The following is a 26,691-nucleotide window of genomic DNA, read 5'->3' as shown; positions in this document are numbered from 1 at the left end:
GATGTAGGGCGAAATGACAGTAGTTTGTTGGATTATGTATTGGTAGATAAAAGACTGTTGAGTAGACTTCAGGATGTACATGTTTATAGAGGGGCCACAGATATATCAGATCACTTTCTAGTTGTAGCTACACTGAGAGTAAAAGGTAGATGGGATACAAGGAAAATAGAAGCATCAGGGAAGAGAGAGGTGAAGGTTTATCAACTAAAAGAGGAGGCAGTTAGGGTAAGATATAAACAGCTATTGGAGGATAGATGGGGTAATGAGAGCATAGGCAATGGGGTCGAAGAGGTATGGGGTAGTTTTAAAAATGTAGTGTTAGAGTGTTCAGCAGAAGTTTGTGGTTACAGGAAAGTGGATGCGGGAGGGAAGAGGAGCGATTGGTGGAATGATGATGTAAAGAGAGTAGTAAGGGAGAAAAAGTTAGCATAAGAGAAGTTTTTACAAAGTAGAAGTGATGCAAGGAGGGAAGAGTATATGGAGAAAAAGGGAGAGGTTAAGAGAGTGGTGAAGCAATGTAAAAAGAGAGCAAATGAGAGAGTGGGTGAGATGTTATCAACAAATTTTGTTGAAAATAAGAAAAAATTTTTGGAGTGAGATTAACAAGTTAAGGAAGCCTAGAGAACAAATGGATTTGTCAGTTAAAAATAGGAGAGGAGAGTTATTAAATGGAGAGTTAGAGGTATTGGGAAGATGGAGAGAATATTTTGAGGAATTGTTAAATGTTGATGAAGATAGGGAAGCTGTGATTTCATGCATAGGGCAAGGAGGAATAACATCTCGTAGGAGTGAGGAAGAGCCAGTTGTGAGTGTGGGGGAAGTTCCTGAGGCAGTAGGTAAAATGAAAGGGGGTAAGGCAGCTGAGATTGATGGGATAAAGATAGAAATGTTAAAAGCAGGTGGGGATATAGTTTTGGAGTGGTTGGGGCAATTATTTAACAAATGTATGAAAGAGGGTAAAGTACCTAGGGATTGGCAGAGAGCATGCATAGTTCCTTTGTATAAAGGCAAAGGGGACAAAAGAGAGTGCAAAAATTATAGGGGGATAAGTCTGTTGAGTATACCTGGTAAAGTGTATGGTAGAGTTATTATTGAAAGAATTAAGAGTAAGACGGAGAATAGGATAGCAGATGAACAAGGAGGCTTTAGGAAAGGTAGGGGGTGTGTGGACCAGGTGTTTACAGTGAAACATATAAGTGAACAGTATCTGGATAAGGCTAAAGAGGTCTTTGTGGCATTTATGGATTTGAAAAAGGCGTATGACAGGGTGGATAGGGGGGCAATGTGGCAGATGTTGCAGGTGTATGGTGTAGGAGGTAGGTCACTGAAAGCAGTGAAAGAGTTTTTACGAGGATAGTGAGGCTCAAGTTAGAGTACGTAGGAAAGAGGGAAATTATTTCCCAGTAAAAGTAGGCCTTAGACAGGGATGTGTGATGTCACCGAGGTTGTTTAATATATTTATAGATGGGGTTGTAAGAGAAGTAAATGCGAGGGTCTTGGCAAGAGGCGTGGAGTTAAAAGATAAAGAATCACACATAAAGTGGGAGTTGTCACAGTTGCTCTTTGCTGATGACACTGTGCTCTTGGAAGATTCTGAAGAGAAGTTGCAGAGATTGGTGGATGAATTTGGTAGGGTGTGCAAAAGAAGAAAATTAAAAGTGAATACAGGAAAGAGTAAGGTTATGAGGATAACAAAAAGATTAGGTGATGAAACATTGGATATCAGATTGGAGGGAGAGAGCATGGAGGAGGTGAATGTATTCAGATATTTGGGAGTGGATGTGTCAGCGGATGGGTCTATGAAAGATAAGGTGAATCATAGAATTGATGAGGGGAAAAGGGTGAGTGGTGCACTTAGGAGTCTGTGGAGACAAAGAGGGGAATGTATGAGAGTATAGTTTTACCAACGCTCTTATATGGGTGTGAAGCATGGGTGATGAATGTTGCAGCGAGGAGAAGGCTGGAGGCAGTGGAGATGTCAAGTCTGAGGGCAATGTGTGGTATGAATATAATGCAGAGAATTCGTAGTTTGGAAGTTAGGAGGAGGTGCGGGATTACCAAAACTGTTGTCAAGAGGGCTGAGGAAGGGTTGTTGAGGTGGTTTGGACATGTAGAGAGAATGGAGCGAAACAGAGTGACTTCAAGAGTGTATCAGTCTGTAGTGGAAGGAAGGCGGAGTAGGGGTTGGCCTAGGAAAGGTTGAAGGGAGGGGATAAAGGAGGTTTTGTGTGCGAGGGGCTTGGACTTCCAGCAGGCATGCGTGAGCGTGTTTGATAGGAGTGAATGGAGACAAATGGTTTTTAATACTTGACGTGCTGTTGGAGTGTGAGCAAAGTAACATTTATGAAGGGGTTCAGGGAAACCGGCAGGCCGGACTTGAGTCCTGGAGATGGGAAGTACAGTGCCTGCACTCTGAAGGAGGGGTGTTAATGTTGCACTTTAAAAACTGTAGTGTAAAGCACCCTTCTGGCAAGACAGTGATGGAGTGAATGATGGTGAGAGTTTTTCTTTTTCGGGCCACCCTGCCTTGGTGGGAATCGGCCAGTGTGATAATAAAATAAAAAAAGTATAGTACCTGTACTTACTTTGTCTTTCTCACTAAGCTCCGTCCACAACATATGAAATAAAATATTCCATCAATCTTCAAGTGGTGGACATTGTAGGCTGATACAGTATCTCCTATTTCAAAGCATTTATATTTGTTCTTTTTGGATGCACTGACAGAGTCATCTAAAACAGCAACACCTTGCTGAGAAATATCTGATGTGCTCATCTTTTTGTCATCTACCAAATCCTCACAGCAAAGTTCTCCAACAAGATCATACAGATAGGTGGTGATGAGGCGAGCCTTCCCATCAACTTCATATATTCCAGCATCATTAATAACGGCGCTTATTTTACCCTGGAATATATGTATCATCTTATGGTTTAAAACAAACATTATCAGATAAAAGATATACAGTAAATAGCATTTATCATCTATTTATGAGCATCACCATTCAAGACACAGTAAAGGATGTGAAGTCTTTCTCACACTTTCTTATACTTCTTCTTTCAACAAACTGACCGTATCCCACCGAGGCAGGGTGGCCCAAAAAGAAAAACAAAGTTTTTTTTAAATTTAGTAATTTATACAGAAGGGGTTACTAGCCCCTTGCTCCTGGCATTTTAGTTGCCTCTTACAACACGCATAGCTTACGGAGGAAGAATTCTGATCCACTTCCCCATGGAAATAAGAGGAAATAAACAAGAACATGAACTAGTAAGAAAATAGAAGAAAACCCAGAGGGGTGTGTATATATATGCTTGTACATTTATGTGTACAAGCAAGGAGGGAAGAGTATATGGAGAAAAAGAGAGAGGTTAAGAGAGAGGCGAAGCAAAGTAAAAAGAGAGCAAATGAGAGAGTGGGTGAGATGTTATCAACAAATTTTGTTGAAAATAAGAAAAAGTTTTGGAGTGAGATTAACAAGTTAAGGAAGCCTAGAGAACAAATGGATTTGTCAGTTAAAAATAGGAGAGGAGAGTTATTAAATGGAGAGTTAGAGGTATTGGGAAGATGGAGGGAATATTTCAAGGAATTGTTAAACGTTGATGAAGATAGGGAAGCTGTGATTTTGTGTATAGGGCAAGGAGGAATAACATCTTGTAGGAGTGAGGAAGAGCCAGTTGTGAGTGTGGGGGAAGTTCGTGAGGCAGTAGGTAAAATGAAAGGGGGTAAGGCAGCCGGGATTGATGGGATAAAGATAGAAATGTTAAAAGCAGGTGGGGATATAGTTTTGGAGTGGTTGGTGCAATTATTTAATAAATGTATGGAAGAAGGTAAGGTACCTAGGGATTGGCAGAGAGCATGCATAGTTCCTCTGTATAAAGGCAAATGGGACAAAAGAGAGTGCAAAAATTATAGGGGAATAAGTCTGTTGAGTATACCTGGTAAAGTGTATGGTAGAGTTATTATTGAAAGAATTAAGAGTAAGACGGAGAATAGGATAGCAGATGAACAAGGAGGCTTTAGGAAAGGTAGGGGGTGTGTGGACCAGGTGTTTACAGAGAAACATATAAGTGAACAGTATTTAGATAAGGCTAAAGAGGTCTTTGTGGCATTTATGGATTTGGAAAAGGCGTATGACAGGGTGGATAGGGGGGCAATGTGGCAGATGTTGCAGGTGTATGGTGTAGGAGGTAGGTTACTGAAAGCAGTGAAGAGTTTTTACGAGGATAGTGAGGCTCAAGTTAGAGTATGTAGGAAAGAGGGAAATTATTTCCCAGTAAAAGTAGGCCTTAGACAAGGATGTGTGATGTCACCGTGGTTGTTTAATATATTTATAGATGGGGTTGTAAGAGAAGTAAATGCGAGGGTCTTGGCAAGAGGCGTGGAGTTAAAAGATAAAGAATCACATATAAAGTGAGAGTTGTCACAGTTGCTCTTTGCTGATGACACTGTGCTCTTGGGAGATTCTGAAGAGAAGTTGCAGAGATTGGTGGATGAATTTGGTAGGGTATGCAAAAGAAGAAAATTAAAAGTAAATACAAGAAAGAGTAAGGTTATGAGGATAACAAGAAGATTAGGTGATGAAAGATTGGATATCAGATAGGAGGGAGAAAGTATGGAGGAGGTGAATGTATTCAGATATCTGGGAGTGGACGTGTCAGCGGATGGGTCTATGAAAGATGAGGTGAATCATAGAATTGATGAAGGGAAAAGGGTGAGTGGTGCACTTAGGAGTCTGTGGAGACAAAGAACTTTGTCCTTGGAGGCAAAGAGGGGAATGTATGAGAGTATAGTTTTACCAACGCTCTTATATGGGTGTGATGAATGTTGCAGCGAGGAGAAGGCTGGAGGCAGTTAAGATGTCATGTCTGAGGGCAATGTGTGGTGTGAATATAATGCAGAGTATTCGTAGTTTGGAAGTTAGGAGGAGGTGCGGGATTACCAAAACTGTTGTCCAGAGGGCTGAGGAAGGATTGTTGAGGTGGTTCGGACATGTAGAGAGAATGGAGCGAAACAGAATGACTTCAAGAGTGTATCAGTCTGTAGTGGAAGGAAGGCGGGGTAGGAGTCGGCCTAGGAAAGGTTGGAGGGAGGGGGTAAAGGAGGTTTTGTGTGGGAGGGGCTTGGACTTCCAGCAGGCATGCGTGAGCGTGTTTGATAGGAGTGAATGGAGACAAATGGTTTTTAATACTTGACGTGCTGTTGGAGTGTGAGCAAAGTAACATTTATGAAGGGGTTCAGGGAAACCGGCAGGCCGGACTTGAGTCCTGGAGATGGGAAGTACAGTGCCTGCACTCTGAAGGAGGGTGTGTTAATGTTGCAGTTTAAAAACTGTAGTGTAAAGCACCCTTCTGGCAAGACAGTGATGGAGCGAATGATGGTCAAAGTTTTTCTTTTTTGGGCCACCCTGCCTTGGTGGGAATTGGCCAGTGTGATAATAATAAAAAAAAAAACATTTATGTGTAGTGTAACCTAAGTGTAAGTAGAAGTAGCAAGACATATCTGAAACCTTGCATGTTTATGAGACAGAAAAATGGACACCAGCAATCCTACCATCATGTAAAACAATTACAGGCTTTCGTTTTACATTCACTTGGCAGGATGGTAGGACCTCCCTAAGTGGTTGCTGCCTACCAACCTACTACCTAGGTTTCTTATACTTACAGACCAAAAATCACCCTCCCAATAATAATGTTGGTTTGCTTACATGAAAAAGTTACAAAACAGCTCACTTTCCCAAAATATTGTTTACATAGGCAGCCAAGGCAAGTGGTTTTTACTACATGAGCAATTAAATAAAAATACAACAATCTTGCAAATGTTATGCAAGTACACCTACTGTGTATGATACGAGGCGATCAGCTTGTGTGGCTTCGTCCAAACTATCTTCATGGCCTTCTAAACATATCAGCTCAGACAACTCAGTTGTGAGAAGCACTATCATACTGGGTTTATCCTGAAGCAATGCTTAAAATTAATACCATGCAGAGAAAAAATACTAGTGAGTGTCAAGAGAGCTATTCAAAAATGCTAGGAAAAAAAAAGTGCTGTTAACTTCAACAGCCATACAAGTGTTAAGAACAATGCCACACCATCTTGACCTTAGTGAAGAGAGAGCAAAGTTGCCTTACTTCTGGGCATACAAGATCATTTTTCACCAAGAATAAAGTACAAAAAATACTTTACATCTTATGTAGTTCATGCCAAAAATATTACTAAGAAAAAAAAAAATTACTTTCAAAACACTTATTACAGTAGAACCTCGATTTACAAATGGGGCCCTTTGGAACCAATCAGTTTCTTACAAATGCCAATCTGTTGATGTAAACATTTTAAATATTCAAATATTATGTTCTTTAACACACTGGCCATCTCTGAACAAAGGAGAATAACAAAAAAAATTACCATTATTCATTCAGTAACTGTCTTGCCAGAAGTGCACAGATATCACAATTTGAATGACCCTATGAATTAAGGGAGTATGAAGGAGGTGAATGCATTCAGATATTGTCAGCAGATGGGTCATTGAAAGATGCAGTGAACCATAGAATTGATGAGGGGGAAAAAGGTAAGTGGTGCTTTGAGGAGTCTATGGAAACAAAGAAATTACCCATGGAAGCAAAGAGGGGAATGTATGAGAGTATAGTTGTATCAACACTTATATGGGTGTGAAGCATGGGTGGTGAAATGTTGCAACAAGGAGAAGGCTTGAGGCAAAGATGTCATGTCTGAGAGCAATGTGTGGTGTGAACATTAGACGGAGGTGCAGGGTTACTAAAAGTATTATCCAGAGGGCTAAAGAGGGGTTGTTGAGGTGGTTCAGACATTTAGAGAGGATAGAACAAAATAGAATACATATCTTGGAACTTGGAGGGCATATAAATCTGTAGTGGAAGGAAAGTGGGGTAAGGGTCATCCTAGAAAAGGTTTTGTGTGCAAGGGGGCTTCGACTTCCAGTGAATGTGCATTAGCATATTAGATAGGAGTGAGTGGAAGCAAGTGATTTTAATGACTCTGACATACTGTTGGAGTGTGAGCAAAGTAACATTTATGAAGGAATTCAGGGGAAATTGCTTAGCTGGACTCAAGTCTTGGAAGTGGGGAAAGACAGTGCCTGTACTCTGAAGGAGGGGTAAGGATGTTGCAATTAGAGGTTATCTATATTGTGATGTTTGCTCACTTCTGGAAAGATTGAATGAATGACAAAGAATGTTTTCTTCTTTGCATTACTCAGCCAGAGGTAAAAAAAAATTAAAGTTCTGCACTCTGAATTTAAAGAATTGTAGTATATGTTTGCATCATATTGTTTGTTTGTTATTTTATGGATGAACTTTTACCCGTTTTCAAGTTCCTATTAACCTGTGAACTGTCCAAACATATATATACATTCTTGTCGCTAGCACCCCAAACGTATATACCCTGTATACGTTTTATTTTTCCTTCCTCCAAATTTGGCACGATTGGCCTGAGTTGCCTGGTCAGCATAGAATGGGTCTTAACATTCAGTGTGCACCATATTAAAAAAATCTGGGACCACTTAGTACCTTGTGGGAGCGCCAGTTATATTAATATAGAGCACCAGCTAGAGCAAACAGTGCAGCAAACACCAAGGATTCACTGATGTAATGTCACAATAACACTCCCCTTTTTAGAGGAAAGTGATGTTAACCCCAAGTTTAGGGTTTGTCTATCTGTCTCTGTCTCTATTTCTTTTTATCTGTCTCACAGGTACACACAAATACAATTATACATGTAAATTACTTAGGATAACCTAAAAAATCCGAAGTGCTATACTGTGTTTGTAGATATAATGCATAAGAATACTTGTTGGTTCACAGTGGCTCTCTCTGAGACAGACAGAGAGACAAGCAGAGAGACGGAAAGAGACAAGCAGACAGACAGATAATCAGAGATACGAGCTCATCAAATGTCACCCTTTATCTCTGCACCCTTGCTGGCGCCCATCAAATGTCATCTTGTATCTCATCTTATCACTGCCCTCCCGGATGCTTGTCACTGACACTTGTCTTACACATTGCTTCTAGGGAACTTCTTCCTCCTCCTCCTCCTTCCTTCTTCTTCTATACTCTCGTGTATCCAAAACATTGCTGGGACCTATAAATACTTTGCATATATTCCTAGACAATAGTAAATGACCAAAGCAAGTGTAAATGTCCACCTGTCAATGTGTTTGTGACAATTTGAGTACAATTTCAGTACCTAATATTAGTGTCAGAACAAAGATTGGTTATGAAATGACAAGAACTACAATAAATTGTAATTACCAAAACATAAAAATTATATAAAATAATATAAAAATGAGAAAAAATGGTATATTAGCAACACTTCTGCAAGCGGCAGGACTCGATGTTGCCATCAGGTGAGCATTAAGTGCCAACTTTGCAGCCTCATATCTCAGTAAGTACTGACCCTAATTTTTTTTATTTTAATCCTATAACACTTAGAAAAATGTGCTCTTTATTTTCATTAAAAAAAAATTTTTTTATTTTTCAAAATATTCAGGGCACTGGGGTAGTGAACGTATATACAGTGGACCCCCGCTTAACGATCACCTCCCAATGCGACCAATTATGTAAGTGTATTTATGTAAGTGTGTTTGTACGTGTATGTTTGGGGGTCTGAAATGGACTAATCTACTTCACAATATTCCTTATGGGAACAAATTCAGTCAGTACTGGCACCTGAACATACTTCTGGAATGAAAAAATATCGTTAACCGGGGGTCCACTGTATACGTCTGGACCGTTTACAGGTTAATATCATAAATGTGAAAACAAAAGTATGTAAATTTTAAGTACATATAGAACAGGTTTTGCCTGAAATGCTCTTCATCCTTTGAGCCTTCAGATTACTGCACATTTTATACAATAATTTTGAAATAAAGATCTACATTTGTATTTGTAATGTCTGGCATAGGCTCTAACATGAAACAAACCATGGCAGGTAGTTGTCAAATTGAAGCAGTTAGCAATCTCTCCAAGGGGTCACATTGCAATTCTAGGAGCAACAGAAATAAAAATATAGAAATCAAACAGTCAGTCTCAAGAGTTCAACAATAATTTTATTGCAATACTGCCCAAGTGCGCAATATTGTTAAAAAAGCTCACACAGTACCCTCACAGTTTGTTAAAACTGGGTTAAGCATGCAGAATATTTAAATTAGCTGTGCAGTGCATAAGAGCCACCATTATTAGCAGAACACCATAAAATACTGTATATGCAATCACTCTTCAGAGATGCTAACCACCTGACTTTCATATATGTAGTTGTTCTACAAATAGGCAGTCAGCAATCACTTTTTGCAGATTAGATCCATGAAAGATAATGGATCCCAATGCTTAAGTGCAAAGCAGCTGTGAAAACCATCAAGTATACGAAATTGCAAGTTGTGTTACTGTACACAGGGTATTTAATATTCATTTACTACTCTTATAAACTCACCTTATATAGAATACAAGTTATCAAATTAGTCATTCTGAATTTGGATCCAATTTTCAGGAGCTGATGCCAAGATAGCAACCTGGGCCCCCGCACAAGAATATGATGAATTTTTCCATCACAAAACATTTCTGCAGGAAAGCAGTTTTCTTTTGAGATTCTGCAATGCAACATTTACAGTTAATTAAAACACCCATACTTGTTTAATAGGGAGTGGATTTATATGACTTATTGGTACTGTCAACAGTACCTACTATATATAGTAAACATAGAATGAATACAGCGCATATGAAAAGCAACCAAATAAAATAGTTTTTTTTTTTTAACACATCGGCCGAGTCCCACCAAGGCAGGGTGGCCCGAAAAAAAAAAACTTTCGTCATCATTCACTCCATCACTGTCTTGCCAGAGGGGTGCTTTACAATTTATAAAACTGCAACATTAACACCCCTCCTTCAGAGTGCAGACACTGTACTTCCCATCTCCAGGACTCAAGTCCGGCCTGCCGGTTTCCCTCAATCCCTTCACAAATGTTACTTTGCGCACACTCCAACAGCACGTCAAGTATTACAAACCATTTGTCTCCATTCACTCTTGTCAAATATGCTCACGCATGCTTGCTGGAAGTCGAAGCCCCTCGCACACAAACCCTCCTTTATCCCCTCCCTCCAGCCCTTCCTAAGCTGACCCTTACCCCACCTTCCCTCCACTACAGATTTATACACTGTTGAAGTCATTCTGTTTTGTTCCATTCACTCTACATGTCCAAACCACCTCAACAACCCCTCCTTAGCCCTCTGGATAATAGTTTTGGTAATCCCACACCTTCTAATTTCCAAACTACAAATTCTCTGCATTATATTCACACCAAACATTGCCCTCAGACATGACATCTCCACTGCCTCCAGCCTCCTCCTTGTTGCAACATTCATCACCCATGCTTCACACCCATACAAGAGTGTTGGTACAACTATACTCTCATACATTCCCCTCTTTGTTTTCATGGACAAAGTTCTTTGTCTCCACAGACTCCTAAGTGCACCACTCACCTTTTTCCCCCCCTCATCAATTCTATGATTCACCTCATCCTTCATAGACCCATCTACTGACATGTCCACTCCTAAATATCTGAATACATTCACCTCCTCCATACTCTCTCCCTCTAATCTGATACTGTAGTACTGTTATTAAACCCTTGACTTGTGAAAATATATTAACCCAAGTACTGAAGCCTTGCAAACTCAGCCTAAGATGACAGTTACTCCATATACTTTTAAAAGGGAGGAAAATTATTTTCTGTATGCCAAACAGAGATGAAGATTTTATTTAATTTTTTTTTACCTAGAGGGCTAGTAAACCAGAATAACCCAACAAAGCATCTATTATTTATTTCCACCAAAGTCCTTTAAACCTCTTCCCTAGGATGTGACCATATACAGTTTTAAGACTAGGTATGATAGGGTCCACAGGGTAAGGAAGAAGTGTAACTGGCAAGCTGCAAGTTAAGAGGCAAGGCAAGGAGCTAGGACTCAACACCTACAACCCCACACAGGTGAGAACATATAGGCGAGTGCAGCAATCAACTAACACCCAGATACTGTAGATTGAACTGTTCATTGAACCCAGCTCCTTCAGAAGCGAGCCAAAGGTGCTACCATTTAGCCACAAGCCACCTGCTAAGATGACTTAATATAGTGGTCAGAGCTTCAGCTTACAACCAAAAGTTTCCAGGTTACAAATAAATAACAAAAAAGGCACAATACCGTGACTGGAACGATACACAAATAACCTGCACATAAAAGAGAGAAGCTTACGACGACGTTTCGGTCCGACTTTGTCAATGGTCCAAGTCGGACCGAAACGTCGTCATAAGCTTCTCTCTTTTATGTGCGGGTTATTTGTGTTTCCAGGTTACATTCTTAATGAAAGCCTAACATGCAATTCTTCTGTAATTGCTCTTTTGTCATTAGCCTCTCCTCGCTTAACGACGGAGTTCCGTCCCTAAGACCACGTCGGTAAACTAATTCATCGCTAAGTGAGGAGCATACTATAATGGTAGTGTGTTTGTGTCAACTATCTTTGATATTGTTTTAATGTCACCTTTGCACCATTTATAACATTTCTGGTATATTTTTAAATGTTTATGCAGTAGTGTACTGTATACTGTAATAAATCAACTCTAATATACATTATTTAGGCATGCACACTGGTCAGACAGCCCGTCGTAAGTCCGAGGTATCAGTAAATGAATATGTCGCTAAGTGAGGAGAGGTTGTACTTATGACTGTAGCTAATTGCACAAGAAGCCTTACTTCATATGCTATGTCTAGATCTTAAGTAGCACGTAAGCCTTATGATTATTTGCCCTAAATGCACTTTATAATTAGTGGCTTTTCTGTACCCACCATTGTATTAAAGTAGACCATCGTTTAACATCGTTTTGTCTTGCATGTTTTGGATATAGCACGATTGAAGAATCGAGGCATATTTTTGCTTAAAACTTTGTAAAATTAGTTTAACATGGTTGCAGGAGGGGAAAAAATATTGAGCACGCAGTCGCCTGTTGGGCAGGATGGTCTGTGGGTTACACCATTGTGCCAAAGGGGGAGACCCACCGCCATGCCATCCCCCACCTCCCTCAGCCACCAACGCCCACCCACACCACCCTACCAGCCTTCAGTTCGGTTCATATGAGTGTAGGAGTAGCTTGCTGTGTTTATTTACATACATATTTTCTTATTTTCATTGCCATATGCTAAATCTGCCAAGCAATCATGGCACTGACATGACTGAATGACTTACTGACTTAACTGAATAACATATTGACTTGACTGAATGACTTACTGACTTCACTGAATAACTTACTGACTTGACTGAATGACTTACTGACTTGACTAAATGACTTACTGCCTTGACTGACTTACTGCCCTGACTGACTTACTGACTTGATTGAATGACACACTGACTTGACTGAATGACTTACTGACTTGACTGACTTACTGAAAAAGAGTGTATGTTTAGCACAGTTTCTGTAATGGTTGCGGTTGCTTTTTTTTCTATCCCTCCCCGCTTTCCAACCTTCCATACCTCTCTATAATGTCAGATTTTTATTAATTAGGGCGTTTCATCATGCTTTACGTTATTTATGTTATACCCAATATTATTCTGGAATAAATATGATAGGTAGATAACCTTTAGTGATAGTAATAGTACGTATTATTATACAATACTACTTTATAGTGCCGTGAGCTCTCACCTCCACACGCCATGGTGGTCCATGAGTAACAGAGAGACCGCTGGTGCCTTTTCCCTCTCTCATAGCCCCGCCCACCCTTTAACCCTTTCAGGGTTTTGGCCATACTAGTACGGCTTACGCGTCAGGGTCCTTGACGTACTAGTACACATATTCTAGCGCCTTCAAATCTAGTGAGAGAAAGCTGGTAGGCCTACATATGAAAGAATGGGTCTATGTGGTCAGTGTGCGCAGTATAAAAAAAATCCTGCAGCACACAGTGCATAATGAGAAAATAAAAAACTTTGACCGTGTCTTTGGATTAAAACAGCGACTTTGCACTGTATTTTCGTATGGTACTTATTGTTGTATTCTAGTTTTCCTGGTCTCATTTTTATAGAATGGAAGACATATTACAGAAATTGAGATGATTTTGACTGGTTTTACAATGAAAAGTACCTTGAAATTGAGCTCAAAGTAGCAGAAATGTTCGATTTTTACCAAAGTTCTAAAGTAAACAAATCATGCTAAGTGTCCAATACACGTCAACTGGTGAGTCTAATATTCTTTCACAAGTGCGCCGATATTATTTATACCATTTCTACACTAATGCAGTAGTATGCATAACAGTAAATCTTCTACTTTTTGTGAGAATAAAAATTCAAAATGGAAAGCAAAAGAATGTAAGAGGGGCATGGGGTTGTGACTAATGAACAGAGGAAATGTTATTCTAGTGCCAGGAATGTCTTTCTTCTTTGTTCTGGACCTTATTTGGAAATTGGCATTTTTTGAAATTTGTGTGAAATTGGCAAAATTGCAAAATTCTGACCACTGTATTGGATAGTTGAAATCAGTAAATGGGTGGTTTCTTGTACTCATTCGATAGAAAAAATATAGTTCTAGCAAAATAGTTATGATTTTTGTCGACTAATACACTGGAATTGGCCGCATATAGGGCTCAAATTGGGCAAAATCACCAATGCGTAAACATCGTCGAGACCATTAACTTTGTGAGAGCATAATTCCGTAAGTTTTCCATCAATTTCATACTTTTTTTGTCATTATGATCGGGAAAAGATTCTCTATCTTTTCATAAGAAAAAATAATTTTTTTTAATTTTTTTTAAATTTGGGGGACCCTGAGAACAAGTCTCTGAGAGGGCCTGTGGACCCTGAAAGGGTTAATACCTCTCTATATAATGTCAGTTTTTATTAATTTGTGCATCTTTATCATGCTTCTATGTTATTTACATTATACCTAATATTATTCTGGAATAAATATACACCTACCATCTGACTTACAACCTGCTCGACATACGACCACTCGACTTACGACCATGTTTTTTATGCCAAATTTCTGGGAAATAAACAACTGTTTGTGTTGTACACAGTGTTTATCCTAAACCTTATGGTATAAAATACAGTACTAACAGCATAAAAAGTAACTGAAAAATGAAATACCAAAATAAAACAATAAAATAAAATCATTACAAAAGTGTGATGTTGATATTCAGCAGTAAGGTTCGACTTACGTCCATTTTGACTTACAACCGGTTGGTCGGAACCAAGCTTGGTCTTAAGTCAGATGGTACCTGTAATAAGTAGATAACCTTTATTGATAGTAATAGTATTATTATACAATACTTTATAGTGCCGTGAGCTCACATCTCCACACGCCATGGTGGTCCATGAGTAACAGAGAGACTACTGGTGCCTTCTCCCTCCGATAGCCCCACCTACCCTTCAATAATGTCAGTTTTTATTAATTTGTGCATCTTTATCATGCTTCTATGTTATTTACGTTATACCTGATATTATTCTGGAATAAATACGATAGGTAGACATGATTTATTGATAGTAATAGTATAATTATATAATAACAAATCTATAAGCATTGCTTTGAAATGGGGTCTAGACCAGCTGATGATGCATTACTGTCAGCTGTATAATGTACTGTAGGGTAAAAGAGCCCAAAGATCCATTACAGAACTTATGCACACTCCAATACACCCATCGACTTCAGTACCAGAACCTCAACCATCCACTTCTGCCAACAACCAACAACCATCCACCTCAGCCCAGTAGGGCGACATCATCCATATCCTCTCTCTTTACAATCATCCACAAACACCATAACCCACAATTTAAGGTAAGAAATACTATTATTTCTATTGCATTTGTAGTCTTAAGCAGTAATATATCATGACAATGCACTACAATTACATATTCACTTTTATTTTGTAAGATCTGGAGGCCTAAAAAAAAGTGGCTTGGCTTTTTTTGGGGCTCCCAGGAACGTAACCCTATTTTTCCCATAAGTTCTCCAGTTTGTCTAACATGGTTCTGTCTCACACGGCGTTTTTCAGGAACGTAACTACCGTGTTAAACGACGGTCTACTGTAATATATTCAAACTAACCAAAATAACTACATTATTTATACAGCTTAAGAGTATACCTGGAGAGGGTTTTGGGAGTCGACAGCCCCGCAGCCTGGTCTGTGACCAAAACTCGTGGTGGATCAGGGCCTGATCAATCAGCCTGTTACTGCTGGTTGCACATAACCTGACGTATGAACCACAGCCCAGGTGATCAGGTACCTGTCCAGTGCCTTCTTGAAGACAGCCAGGGGTCTATTGGTAATCCCCTTTGTGTAAGCTGGGAGACAAATGAGCAGTCTTGGGCCCCTGACGCTTATTGTGTTGTCTCTTAGTGTACGTACTTGTGGAGCCCCTGCTTTTCATAGGGGAATGTTGCACCACCTGTTGAGTCCTTTACTTTCGTATGCAAATTTGGTACTAATCCCTCTACGAATTTCCAAGCGTATATTACAGTATTATGTCTTTTTCTCACCTGCATTCCAGAGAATACAAGTCAAGGAACTTCATCCGTTCCCAGTAGTTTAGGTGTTTTATCATACTTATGTGTGCCGTGAAGGTTTTCTGTACATTCTCCAGGTCACCAATTTCACCTGCCTTGAAAGGTGCCATTAACCCTCCCCCAATTTGATATCCAATTTTTCTTTATCTAAATCATTTGACACCCTCATCACCTTACTCTTTTCTATGTTCACTTTCAACTTTCTACCTTTACACACATTCCCAAACTCATCCACTAACCTTTGCAATTTTTCTTTAGAATCTCCCATAAGCACAGTATCATCAGCAAAAAGTAACTGTGTCAATTCCCATTTTGAATTTGATTCCCCATAATTTAATCCCACCCCTCTCCCAAACACCCTAGCATTTACTTCCTTTACAACCCCATCTATAAATATATTAAACAACCATGGTGACATTACACAACCCTGTCTAAGACCTACATTTACCGGGAAGTAGTCTCCCTCTCTTCTACACACCCTAACCTGAGCCTCACTATCCTCATAAAAACTCTTTACAGCATTTAATAACTTACCACCTATTCCATATACTTGCAACATCTGCCACATTGCTCCTCTATCCACTCTATCATATGCCTTTTCTAAATCCATAAATGCAATACCTAAACGGTCCAATGTATATATACGTAATTATCAGAACATATCAGAACATAAATTGTAATTATCAGAACATAAAAATTATATAAAATAATATGAAAAATAGAAAAAAAGGTATATTGGCAACACTTCTGCAAGCAGTAGGACTTCATGTTGCTGTCACATGAGCATCCAGTGCCAACTTCTCTGCCTCATATCTCTAAGTATTGACCCTAATTTTTTTTTTATTCTAAAACACTTAAAAAATGTGCTCTTTTTTTCTATGAAAAAAAAAAAAAATCAAAATATTGGGGTGCTGTGAGAGTGAACGTACATACATACATACATACATACATACATACATATATATATATATATATGTATATATATATATTTATATATATATATATATATATATATATATATATATATATATATATATATATATATATATATATATATATATATATATATATATATATATATATATATATATATATATATATATATATATATATATATATATATATATATATATATATATATATATATATATATATATATATATATGTATATATATATATATATATATATATATATATATATATATATATATATATATATATATATATATATATATATATATATATATATATATATATATATATATATATATATACGTTTGGACTTTGGACCGTTTAAGAGTTAATGTACAGCACTATTCCAGCCTAGAAAGATCAAGCGATTTGAAGAGAATCATCATGGGCTTGGCATCCCTAGTCTTAAAGGTTCTCATTATCCATCCAACCATTTTAGTAGCAGATGTGGTAGATACATTGTTGTGATCTCTGAAAGTGAGATCCTCCGAAAGTACCACTTCCATATCTTTCACATTAGTTTTTAGCTCTATTGTGTGGATGGAATTTGTTTTATACAGCGATATAGTTTTAATTTCTTCAAGTTTTCCATACTGGAGTAACTGAAATTTCTCTTTACTGCATGTCATATTGTTTTCTGTGGTCCATTTAAAGATTCAGTTGATGTACCTGGGAATTATGTTGCTGTGTTGCATTATGTCAAGTGGTATGAAAAGAAATAGAAGACTACTTTTATTTGGATTAATATGCCCACAACATTATTAACCATGGGTAACCCCAAAAAAGCAAGGTCACTTATTTCTAAAGGGTTGATTTTTTAAAATTCTTCCTAGGTACCTAAGTACTGCTACGCCACAGTAGCTCAATCGCTAGCACACTCAGCTCACACACTGAGGTCCGGGGTTCAAATCTTCTCCGGTACGGCTGGAAAACATTAGGGACGTGTTTCCATAAGACACCTGCTGTCCCTATCCCTGTTCACTCATCAGTTTAAAATGGGTACCTGGGTATTAGTCGACTAGTGTGTGTTGCATCCCGGGACAAAAATGACCTAATTTGCCCGAAATGTTCAGCATAACAAGGGGCTTTCTATATAGTAGTACAGAATGTCATTAATGTCAGCTAGGTCTGTATATCATGTACATGTATTTGTAGTAAATAAAGATATTATTATTATTATTATTATTATTATTATTATTATTATTATTACTGCACCTTTGCTTTTCACTGGGTTATTTGGCACTTCTTCCCATATCTCATTCCAGTATGTTATGGCAGTGTGCAGATTTGGGACAAGGCCCTCAAGTACTTTCCAGGCACATATAATACAAGAAGGCTCCACTCATACAGCAGGTTAGGTTCCAGGCTACAGCTGTAAAGCGAAAATCACTGTCAAGTAAATCAGTGTTTTTTTTTACTTTCAAATGCATATAAGATGTTTATTAACCCTTTGAGGGTTTTGGTCGTACTAGTACGTCTTACGCGTAGGGGTTTTTGACGTACTAGTACGCATAAATTCTAGCGGCCTCAAATCTAGTGGGAGAAAGCTGGTAGGCCTTCATATGAAAGAATGGGTCTATGTGGTCAGTGTGCACAGTCTAAAAAAAATCCTGCGGCACACAGTGCATAATGAGAAAAAAAAAACTTTGACCATTTTTTTGGAATAAATCAGCGACTTTGCAGTGTATTTTCGTATGGTATTTATTGTTGTATTCTAGTTTTCTTGGTCTCATTTTATAGAATGGAAGACATATTACAGAAATTGAGATGATGTTGACTGGTTTTATAATGAAAGGTGCCTTGAAATTGAGCTCAAAGTAGCAGAAATGTTCGATTTTTACCAAATTTCAAAAGTAAACAAATCGTGCCAAGCGTGCAATACACGTCAACTGGTGAGTCTAATATTCTTTCACAAGTGCACCAATAATATTTATACCATTTTTTACACTAATGCAGTAGTCTGCATAACAGTAAATCTTATATTTTTTGTGAGAATAAAAATTCAAAGTGGAAAGCAAAAGAATATAAGAGGGGCCTTGAGACGTGACTAATGACTAGAGGAAATGTCATTTTAGTGCCAGGAATGTATTTCTTGTTTATTCTGGACCCTATTCGGAAATTGGCATCTTTTGAAATTTGTGTGAAATTGGCAAAATTGCTAAATTCTGACCACTGTACTGGATAGTTGAATTTCGTAAATGGGTGGTTTCTTGCACCCATTCGATAGAAAAAATGGAGTTCTAGCGAAATATTCATGTTTTTTGTCGACTAGTACAGTGAAATTGGCCGAAAATGGGGCTCAAAGTGGGCAAAATCGCCGATGCGTAAACATCGCCGAGACCGCTAACTTTGCGAAAGCATAATTCCGTAAGTTTTCTATCAAATTTCAAACTTTTGGTGTCTATGATCGGGAAAAGATTCTCTATCTTTTCATAAGAGAAAATAATTTTTTTTTTTTAAATTTGGCCGACCCTGAGAACGAGTTTCGGAGAGGGCCTGTCGACCCTCAAAGGGTTAAGAACTGTATTAGTGAAATGCTGTAAAGCGAAGAGCTGTAAAGCAGGGCCTGCCTGTATTATCATGTATCTCTCTCCCCTCCACTCCAGTGAGTACTTATTGCTCAAGATCCAGACTGCACACTTACAAATATGAGTATGCAACTAGGTGCTCCATGGCCTGGTAGGCAACGCTCTTGCCTCACACACTGAGTGTACGTGGTTCAATCCCCGGCTGAGTGGAAACATTGGGCGTGTTTCCTTACATCTGCTGTCCCTGCTCACCTAGCAAGTATGTAGGCACCTGGGTATTAGTTGACTGATGTGGTTCACACCCTGGGGGACAAAACTGAAGGACCCCAATGAAAATAAGACAAACAGTCCTCAATAACATGCTAACTTTCACGAGTTATCCTGGGTGGCTAACCCTCCAGGGTAAAAATACGAACAAAATCTTATCAGTATGTTACAGTAAATAAAAAATTACTTGCACACACTGAGGGGATGATGTAATGTTGGAGTTTGAGGACAAGTGGTAATCACATACTCTAAAAGGTCATAAGATATGAAAGAACAGCTTAAAATTTTTAGTACCGTACAATACTATACTTTCAACAGGGGGAACAAAAAGCAATAGGGAAGGATAGCGCCTAATTACAGCCTCTCCTTACTTAATGACAGAGTTCCATTCCTAAGACCACGTCGGTCAATGAAGTCGTTGCTAAGTGAGGAGCATACTATAATGGTAGTGGGTTTATGTCAACCATCTTTGATATTGTTTTAATGTCATCTTCGCACCATTTATAACATTTCTGGTATATTTTTAAATGTTTATACAGTAGTGTACTGTATATTGTAATAAACAGAACAAGGGAAATCAGCTCTAATGTACATTATTTAGGTATGCATACTGGTCAGAGAGCACATCGTAAGTCCGAGTCATCGGTAAACAAATACGCTAAGTGAGGAGAGGCCATACTATCACCAAGAGCCAATCGCCAGCATTAAAATAGCCAATGAGAAGGGACGATAAGTACATTTAGCATAATAAAAGATGCACAAAAGCCAACAAAGTAGGCTTCCTATCCCTATCAGGTTTGCAAACCAAACAGTGATAGCTATAACTATGGAAGAACAGCTGCTGAAAAGATATATGGCATGCTGGAAAGCTTTTCTTTACAGTAGCAGAGCAATAGTTTTTATTTAGGCAATCACTGTATAACATACAATAATTTTTTTTTACAATGATCAGGATACACTAATGGTATTAGCACTCATGAACGTATTACACTATGTAGAATTAACCTAGTATGACACAATGGTCAAATAACTGCTGGAAGCATAAAAACTTGGATTAAATACTGAAGGCAGCACACAAGAACACTGCCATTGTACCTACAAATACGAACTCAAACATTAACTCAAGTGTGCATGCATGTAATTAAGTAATAAAGTTGGTAGAATTACCGACAATATGTAAAGTAAAAGGACACAAGTGCAAATAATGTGACATTTTATTGTGGCAACGTTTCGTTCTCCAGGAGCTTTATCAAGCTGTTACACACAGTACATGGACACAGGCAAAAGGGGGGGGGGAGGGTTGGCCTGCACATTGCAGAGTCACTTGTTTGCACAGAACTGCTTAATGCCTCAAATGATGTAGTGGAAGTTTTAGCAGTAAAGGCCGAGAACCAAAACCTAGTCATTGTGGTAGTCTACAAGCCTCCGGATGCAACATCCCAGCAATTCCAGGAACAGCTGTTAAAAATTGACCACTGTCTGGAAAATCTTCCAGCTCCTGCACCCAACATCTTGCTCCTGGGGGATTTCAACTTAAGGCACCTAAAATGGAGGAATATAGCAAATAATATTGTTGCAGTAATAACACCAGGAAGCAGCTCTGATGAAAACTCACACTCACACGAGCTTTTAAATCTTTGCACAAAATTAAATTTAAACCAGCAAATAATAGAGCCTACTAGACTGGAGAATACACTAGACCTCATCTTCACTAACAATGATATTTTGATAAGAAATGTCACCATATCAAAAACAATATACTCAGATCACAACATAATTGAGGTTAAGACATGTATGCGTGGAGCCCCAGACCGACATAATGAGATTAGTCACGAGGGAGCATTCACCAAATTCAACTTCAATAACAAAAACATAAAGTGGGACCAAGTAAATCAAGTCCTAACCGATATAAGCTGGGAAGATATACTATGCATCACAGACCCCAACTTATGCCTAGAACAGATTAACTTGGTGGCACTCGATGTATGCACAAGGCTTATTCCTCTAAGAAAAAGGAGGAGTGGATGTAAAATAAAAAGAGACAGGTGCTCCCTTTACAGGCGACGGAAAAGAATAACAGAGCGGCTAAAAGAGGTCAATATATCCGAAATGCGTAGGGAGACACTGGTCAGAGAAATAGCAAGCATCGAACTTAAGCTAAAGGAATCTTATAGGAGTCAGGAATCGCGGGAAGAACTAAAAGCCATAAATGAAATCGAAAGAAACCCAAAGTATTTCTTCTCCTATGCCAAATCAAAGTCGAGAACAACGTCCAGTATTGGGCCCCTACTTAAACAAGATGGGTCCTACACAGATGACAGCAAGGAAATGAGTGAGCTACTCAAGTCCCAATATGACTCAGTTTTTAGCAAGCCGCTAACCAGACTGAGAGTTGAAGGTCAAAATGATTTTTTTATGAGAGCCACAAAATTTGGTTAACACAAGCCTATCCGATGTTATCCTGATGCCAAATGACTTCGAACAGGCGATAAATGACATGCCCATGCACTCTGCCCCAGGGCCAGACTCATGGAACTCCGTGTTCATCAAGAACTGCAAGAAGCCCCTATCACGAGCCTTTTCCATCCTATGGAGAGGGAGCATGGACACGGGGGTCGTCCCACAGTTACTAAAAACAACAGACATAGCCCCACTCCACAAAGGGGGCAGTAAAGCAACAGCAAAGAACTACAGACCGATAGCACTAACATCCCATATCATCATATAGAAACCCATCAGTTACACAACCCAGGGCAACACGGGTTTAGAACAGGTCGCTCCTGTCTGTCTCAACTATTGGATCACTACGACAAGGTCCTAAATGCACTAGAAGACAAAAAGAATGCAGATGTAATATATACAGACTTTGCAAAAGCCTTCGACAAGTGTGACCATGGTGTAATAGCGCACAAAATGCGTGCTAAAGGAATAACAGGAAAAGTCGGTCGATGGATCTATAATTTCCTCACTAACAGAACACAGAGAGTAGTCGTCAACAGAGTAAAGTCCGAGGCAGCTACGGTGAAAAGCTCTGTTCCACAAGGCACAGTATTCGCTCCCATCTTGTTCCTCATCCTCATATCCGACAGACAAGGATGTCAGCCACAGCACCGTGTCTTCCTTTGCAGATGACACCCGAATCTGCATGACAGTGTCTTCCATTGCAGACACTGCAAGGCTCCAGGCGGACATCAACCAAATCTTTCAGTGGGCTGCAGAAAACAATATGAAGTTCAACGATGAGAAATTTCAATTACTCAGATATGGTAAACACGAGGAAATTAAATCTTCATCAGAGTACAAAACAAATTCTGGCCACAAAATAGAGCGAAACACCAACGTCAAAGACCTGGGAGTTATCATGTCGGATGATCTCACCTTCAAGGACCATAACATTGTATCAATCGCATCTGCTAGAAAAATGACAGGATGGATAATGAGAACCTTCAAAACTAGGGAGGCCAAGCCCATGATGACACTCTTCAAGTCACTTGTTCTATCTAGGCTGGACTATTGCTGCACACTAACAGCACCTTTCAAGGCAGGTGAAATTGCTGACCTAGAAAATGTACAGAGAACCTTCACGGCGCGCATAACGGAGATTAAACACCTCAATTACTGGGAGCGCTTGAGGCTCCTAAACCTGTATTCCCTGGAATGCAGGCGGGAGAGATACACGATTATATACACCTGGAAAATCCTAGAGGGACTAGTACCGAACTTGCACACGAAAATCACTCACTACAAAAGCAAAAGACTTGGCAGACGATGCAACATCCCCCCAATGAAAAGCAGGGGTGTCACTAGCACGTTAAGAGACCATACAATAAGTGTCAGGGGCCCGAGACTGTTCAACTGCCTCCCAGCATACATTAGGGGGATTACCAAAAGACCCCTGGCAGTCTTCAAGCTGGCACTGGACAAGCACCTAAAGTCGGTTCCTGACCAGCCGGGCTGTGGCTCGTACGTTGGTTTGCGTGCAGCCAGCAGCAACAGCCTGGTTGATCAGGCTCTGATCCACCAGGAGGCCTGGTCACAGACCGGGCCGCGGGGGCGTTGACCCCCGGAACTCTCTCCAGGTAAACTCCAGTGGGTATATATATGCAAGGGTGAGGTGCCATACTAGTGGTAGTAGTAGTGATATAAGTAATAATAGTAGTAGTAATACAATATGTTAGAACACAATTAACTTGCACATGAGTAAACAGGTATAAAAGCTATTACTTGGGAAACATAAATATAGGTTAGACAAATATTTTTATTGGTGGCTGGATAGAGAAGGTCTGTTTCAGTGTTCATTTTCTGTAAGGTGCTTGTGTAGTATTAACAGGAGAGACTATGTGATGGCAGGGTTTACTGTTTTCAGGAGGATTCTTGCTAGGACTTCAGAGATGGTGAAGCTGCCTTTGTTTTGTTTAATTGTATTAGAAACAGCTATTAGTGAAGATTCAAGGCACTTGCGTCTGCGGAAATTAGTTTCTTTGATCACTAGTTGGGCGTCCCTGAACATCTTGAGATGATTGGTGGAATTTCGGTGTTGTACACAGGCGTTGTTCAAGTTATTGTTCCTACATGCGTAAATGTGTTCATTGAGGCGGGTGTCGAGGTTTCTTGCTGTTTCACCTACATAAATCTTGTCGCAGCCTCCACAGGGTATAGTGTAAACCCCTGCATTGACTGGTTCGTGGTGCCTGGAATTTGTTCTGATTAGATCCTTTATCGAAGTGCTGGAAGCGATGGCAACTCTGTTGTTAGCTTGTGAAAGTACTTTAGAAACCTTCAGTGCAAACTGGCTCATGGTGCCTGGATTTTGTTCTGGTTAGATCCTTTATCAAAGTGCTGGAAGCGATGGCAACTCTGTTGTTAGCTTGTGAAAGTACTTTAGAAACGTTCAGTGCAAAGTATGTACTTTCACAAGCAAACACCAGAGTCGCTATCGCTTCCAGCACTTCGATAAAGGATCTAACCAGAACAAAATCCAGGCACGGGGTTTACACTATGCCCTGTGGAGGGTGCGACAAGATTTATGTAGGTGAAACAGCAAGAAACCTCGACACCCGCCTCAATGAACACATTTACGCATGTAGGAACAATAACTTGAACAACGCCTGTGTACAACACCGAAATTCCACCAATCATCTCATGACGTTCAGGGACGCCCAACTAGTGATCAAAGAAACTAATTTCCGCAGACGCGAGTGCCTTGAATCTTCACTAATAGCTGTTTCTAATACAATTAAACAAAACAAAGGCAGCTTCACCATCTCTGAAGTCCTAGCAAGAATCCTCCTGAAAACAGTAAACCCTGCCATCACATAGTCTCTCCTGTTAATACTACACAAGCACCTTACAGAAAATGAACACTGAAACAGACCTTCTCTATCCAGCCACCAATAGATATATTTGTCTAACCTATTTTTATGTTTCCCAAGTAATAGCTTTTATATCCTTTTACTCATGTGCAAGTTAATTGTTCTACCATATTGTATTACTACTACTACTACTTATATCACTACTACTACTACTACTTATATCACTACTACTACTACTACTTATATCACTACTACTACTACTACTACTTATATCACTACTACTACTACCACTAGTACTGCACCTCACCCTTGCATATATATACCCACTGTGTCCATGTACTGTTTGTAACAGCTTGACAAAGCTCCTGGAGAGTGAAACGTTACCATAATAAAGTGTCACATTAGTTGCACTTGTGTCCTTTTACTTTACATGTAATTAAGTAAATAAATGGTATAATTATAGAAAAAGCATTATACCTGTAGGGGTCAAGCCAGGCTTGGAGACTACAAATAGAGTATAAATCTATCTCATGTAAAGCTCACAATGGTTACAAAAGGTAAGTGGCATGGGCTTAAAGCCTAATGGAAAGTCACTGAATATGACTTTTCAAGTTATCAAAAGGTAATTTATACGTATGTTATTAAGCAAGATAAATTAGATCATTAAAAAGCATAATTGTATTTATCTTACCTCAAAAAAACCTACTGGGATTTTATCTTCTAAGACTTAAAAATTATTTTACAATGCATAGTTAACCTAGTAATCTGGTTTAATCCAAGGAATGAAAGGGTAACTAATTCCTTAGAGAAAAGCCCTTAGCTAATATCAATCAACCCCATTTTTAAGTGGTAATATACTTAAAAACTTACTTTAACGTATGACCAAGAGCCATCAGGCGACCCTCCGCAGCAGCAACCTTCTCCCCCATGGTACTAGCTGACACTGCAAGAGTTGTGGCACTGGCTTGATTTGGCACTGCAAGAGTTGTGGCACTAGCTTGACCTGGCACTGCAAGAGTTGTGGCACTAGCTTGACCTGGCACTGCAAGAGTTGTGGCACTAGCTTGACCTGGCACTGCAAGAGCTGTGTACAAGTGGTCAGTGTTCCAGGCAACAAAACTCACGGCTCCATCCAGCGTGCAGCGTCTGACATCTAATTGTGGCGTCTGAACACACGGTACTTGCAGTGACAGTGATCTCTTTCTTCCTCTTTGTCACAGTGAGAACTATGCATGTTACAGTGTGACCAGCGTTATGGTATAAGAGCGTTATAGCAGGTGGAAAGCCTCGATGTTGCTGGTCGCATCTTTAAACCTGCCTCTCTCTTTCTCCTTCCTCAGCCACTACCCGCCTAAATTTATTTATCATTTTTAACTAACACAATATCACTTATTTTCAATAAATACGCTCCACGTCTGATTATTTTTATGAGTTTAATAATGTGGTGAGTTCAGAAGCAATGGAAAGATAACATAGAAATTATTTATTCAGAGTAGTTTGGGAATTTTACCTTTTTTTATATTTTGTGTCATTAAGGTATCTACTGTAGTTTATTTAAATTACTGCAGGAAAATATAAAAGAAGTGAAAAAATAATTATGACTCCTTATGACGTTAGTGTAACATATTTAGTTTTAAAAATGTAACGCGAAACAATTTAGGGTTTTTAATTAAAAATTATCCCATCTCCCAAACTTAAGTAAACTAACACTTTACTGTGGCTGTGATCACTCAACCAGTTTAACACTACTCAAGTAATTCCTATTAACTCAAGACCGTTAAATCAATCTAAAACATTAATACACACTTAAAACTGTGCTGTTATAATAATAATAATAATAATAATAATAATAATAATAATAATAATAATAATAATAATAATAATAATAATAATAATAATAATAATAATAATAATAATAATAATAATAATAATAATAATAATAATGTGGAAAATATTTTAATTTTCCGAAAATATAGTTCAATTCAATTCAATTCAATTCAAAGTTTATTCTCTATAAAGATTAATGATGAATTTACAGAATTTGGTTGTTGT

General features: G+C 38.9%; 1 protein-coding gene across 1 annotated transcript in view; it reads right to left on the bottom strand.

The window, feature by feature from the left end:
- The window catches only part of LOC128684355 (uncharacterized), a 78,018-nt gene extending 51,751 nt beyond the window's left edge, over positions 1–26,267 (bottom strand). Inside the window, exons 1-5 of the mRNA XM_070096543.1 lie at positions 25,709–26,267; positions 25,510–25,675; positions 9,455–9,611; positions 5,832–5,948; positions 2,586–2,902 (exon numbers count right to left, since the gene is read on the bottom strand). Of these exons, the coding sequence (XP_069952644.1) occupies positions 2,586–2,902; positions 5,832–5,948; positions 9,455–9,611; positions 25,510–25,568 (650 nt within the window). The 5' untranslated portion in view covers positions 25,569–25,675; positions 25,709–26,267. The remainder of the gene's footprint in view (positions 1–2,585; positions 2,903–5,831; positions 5,949–9,454; positions 9,612–25,509; positions 25,676–25,708) is intronic.
- Between the last annotated feature and the right edge of the window lie 424 nt (positions 26,268–26,691).

The sequence above is a fragment of the Cherax quadricarinatus genome, chromosome 4, assembly GCF_038502225.1.
Source record: "Cherax quadricarinatus isolate ZL_2023a chromosome 4, ASM3850222v1, whole genome shotgun sequence".
In the NCBI taxonomy this organism is placed as follows: domain Eukaryota; kingdom Metazoa; phylum Arthropoda; class Malacostraca; order Decapoda; family Parastacidae; genus Cherax; species Cherax quadricarinatus.
The sequence above is the reverse complement of the archived record's forward strand: the minus strand, read 5'-3'. Positions and strand labels throughout refer to the sequence as shown.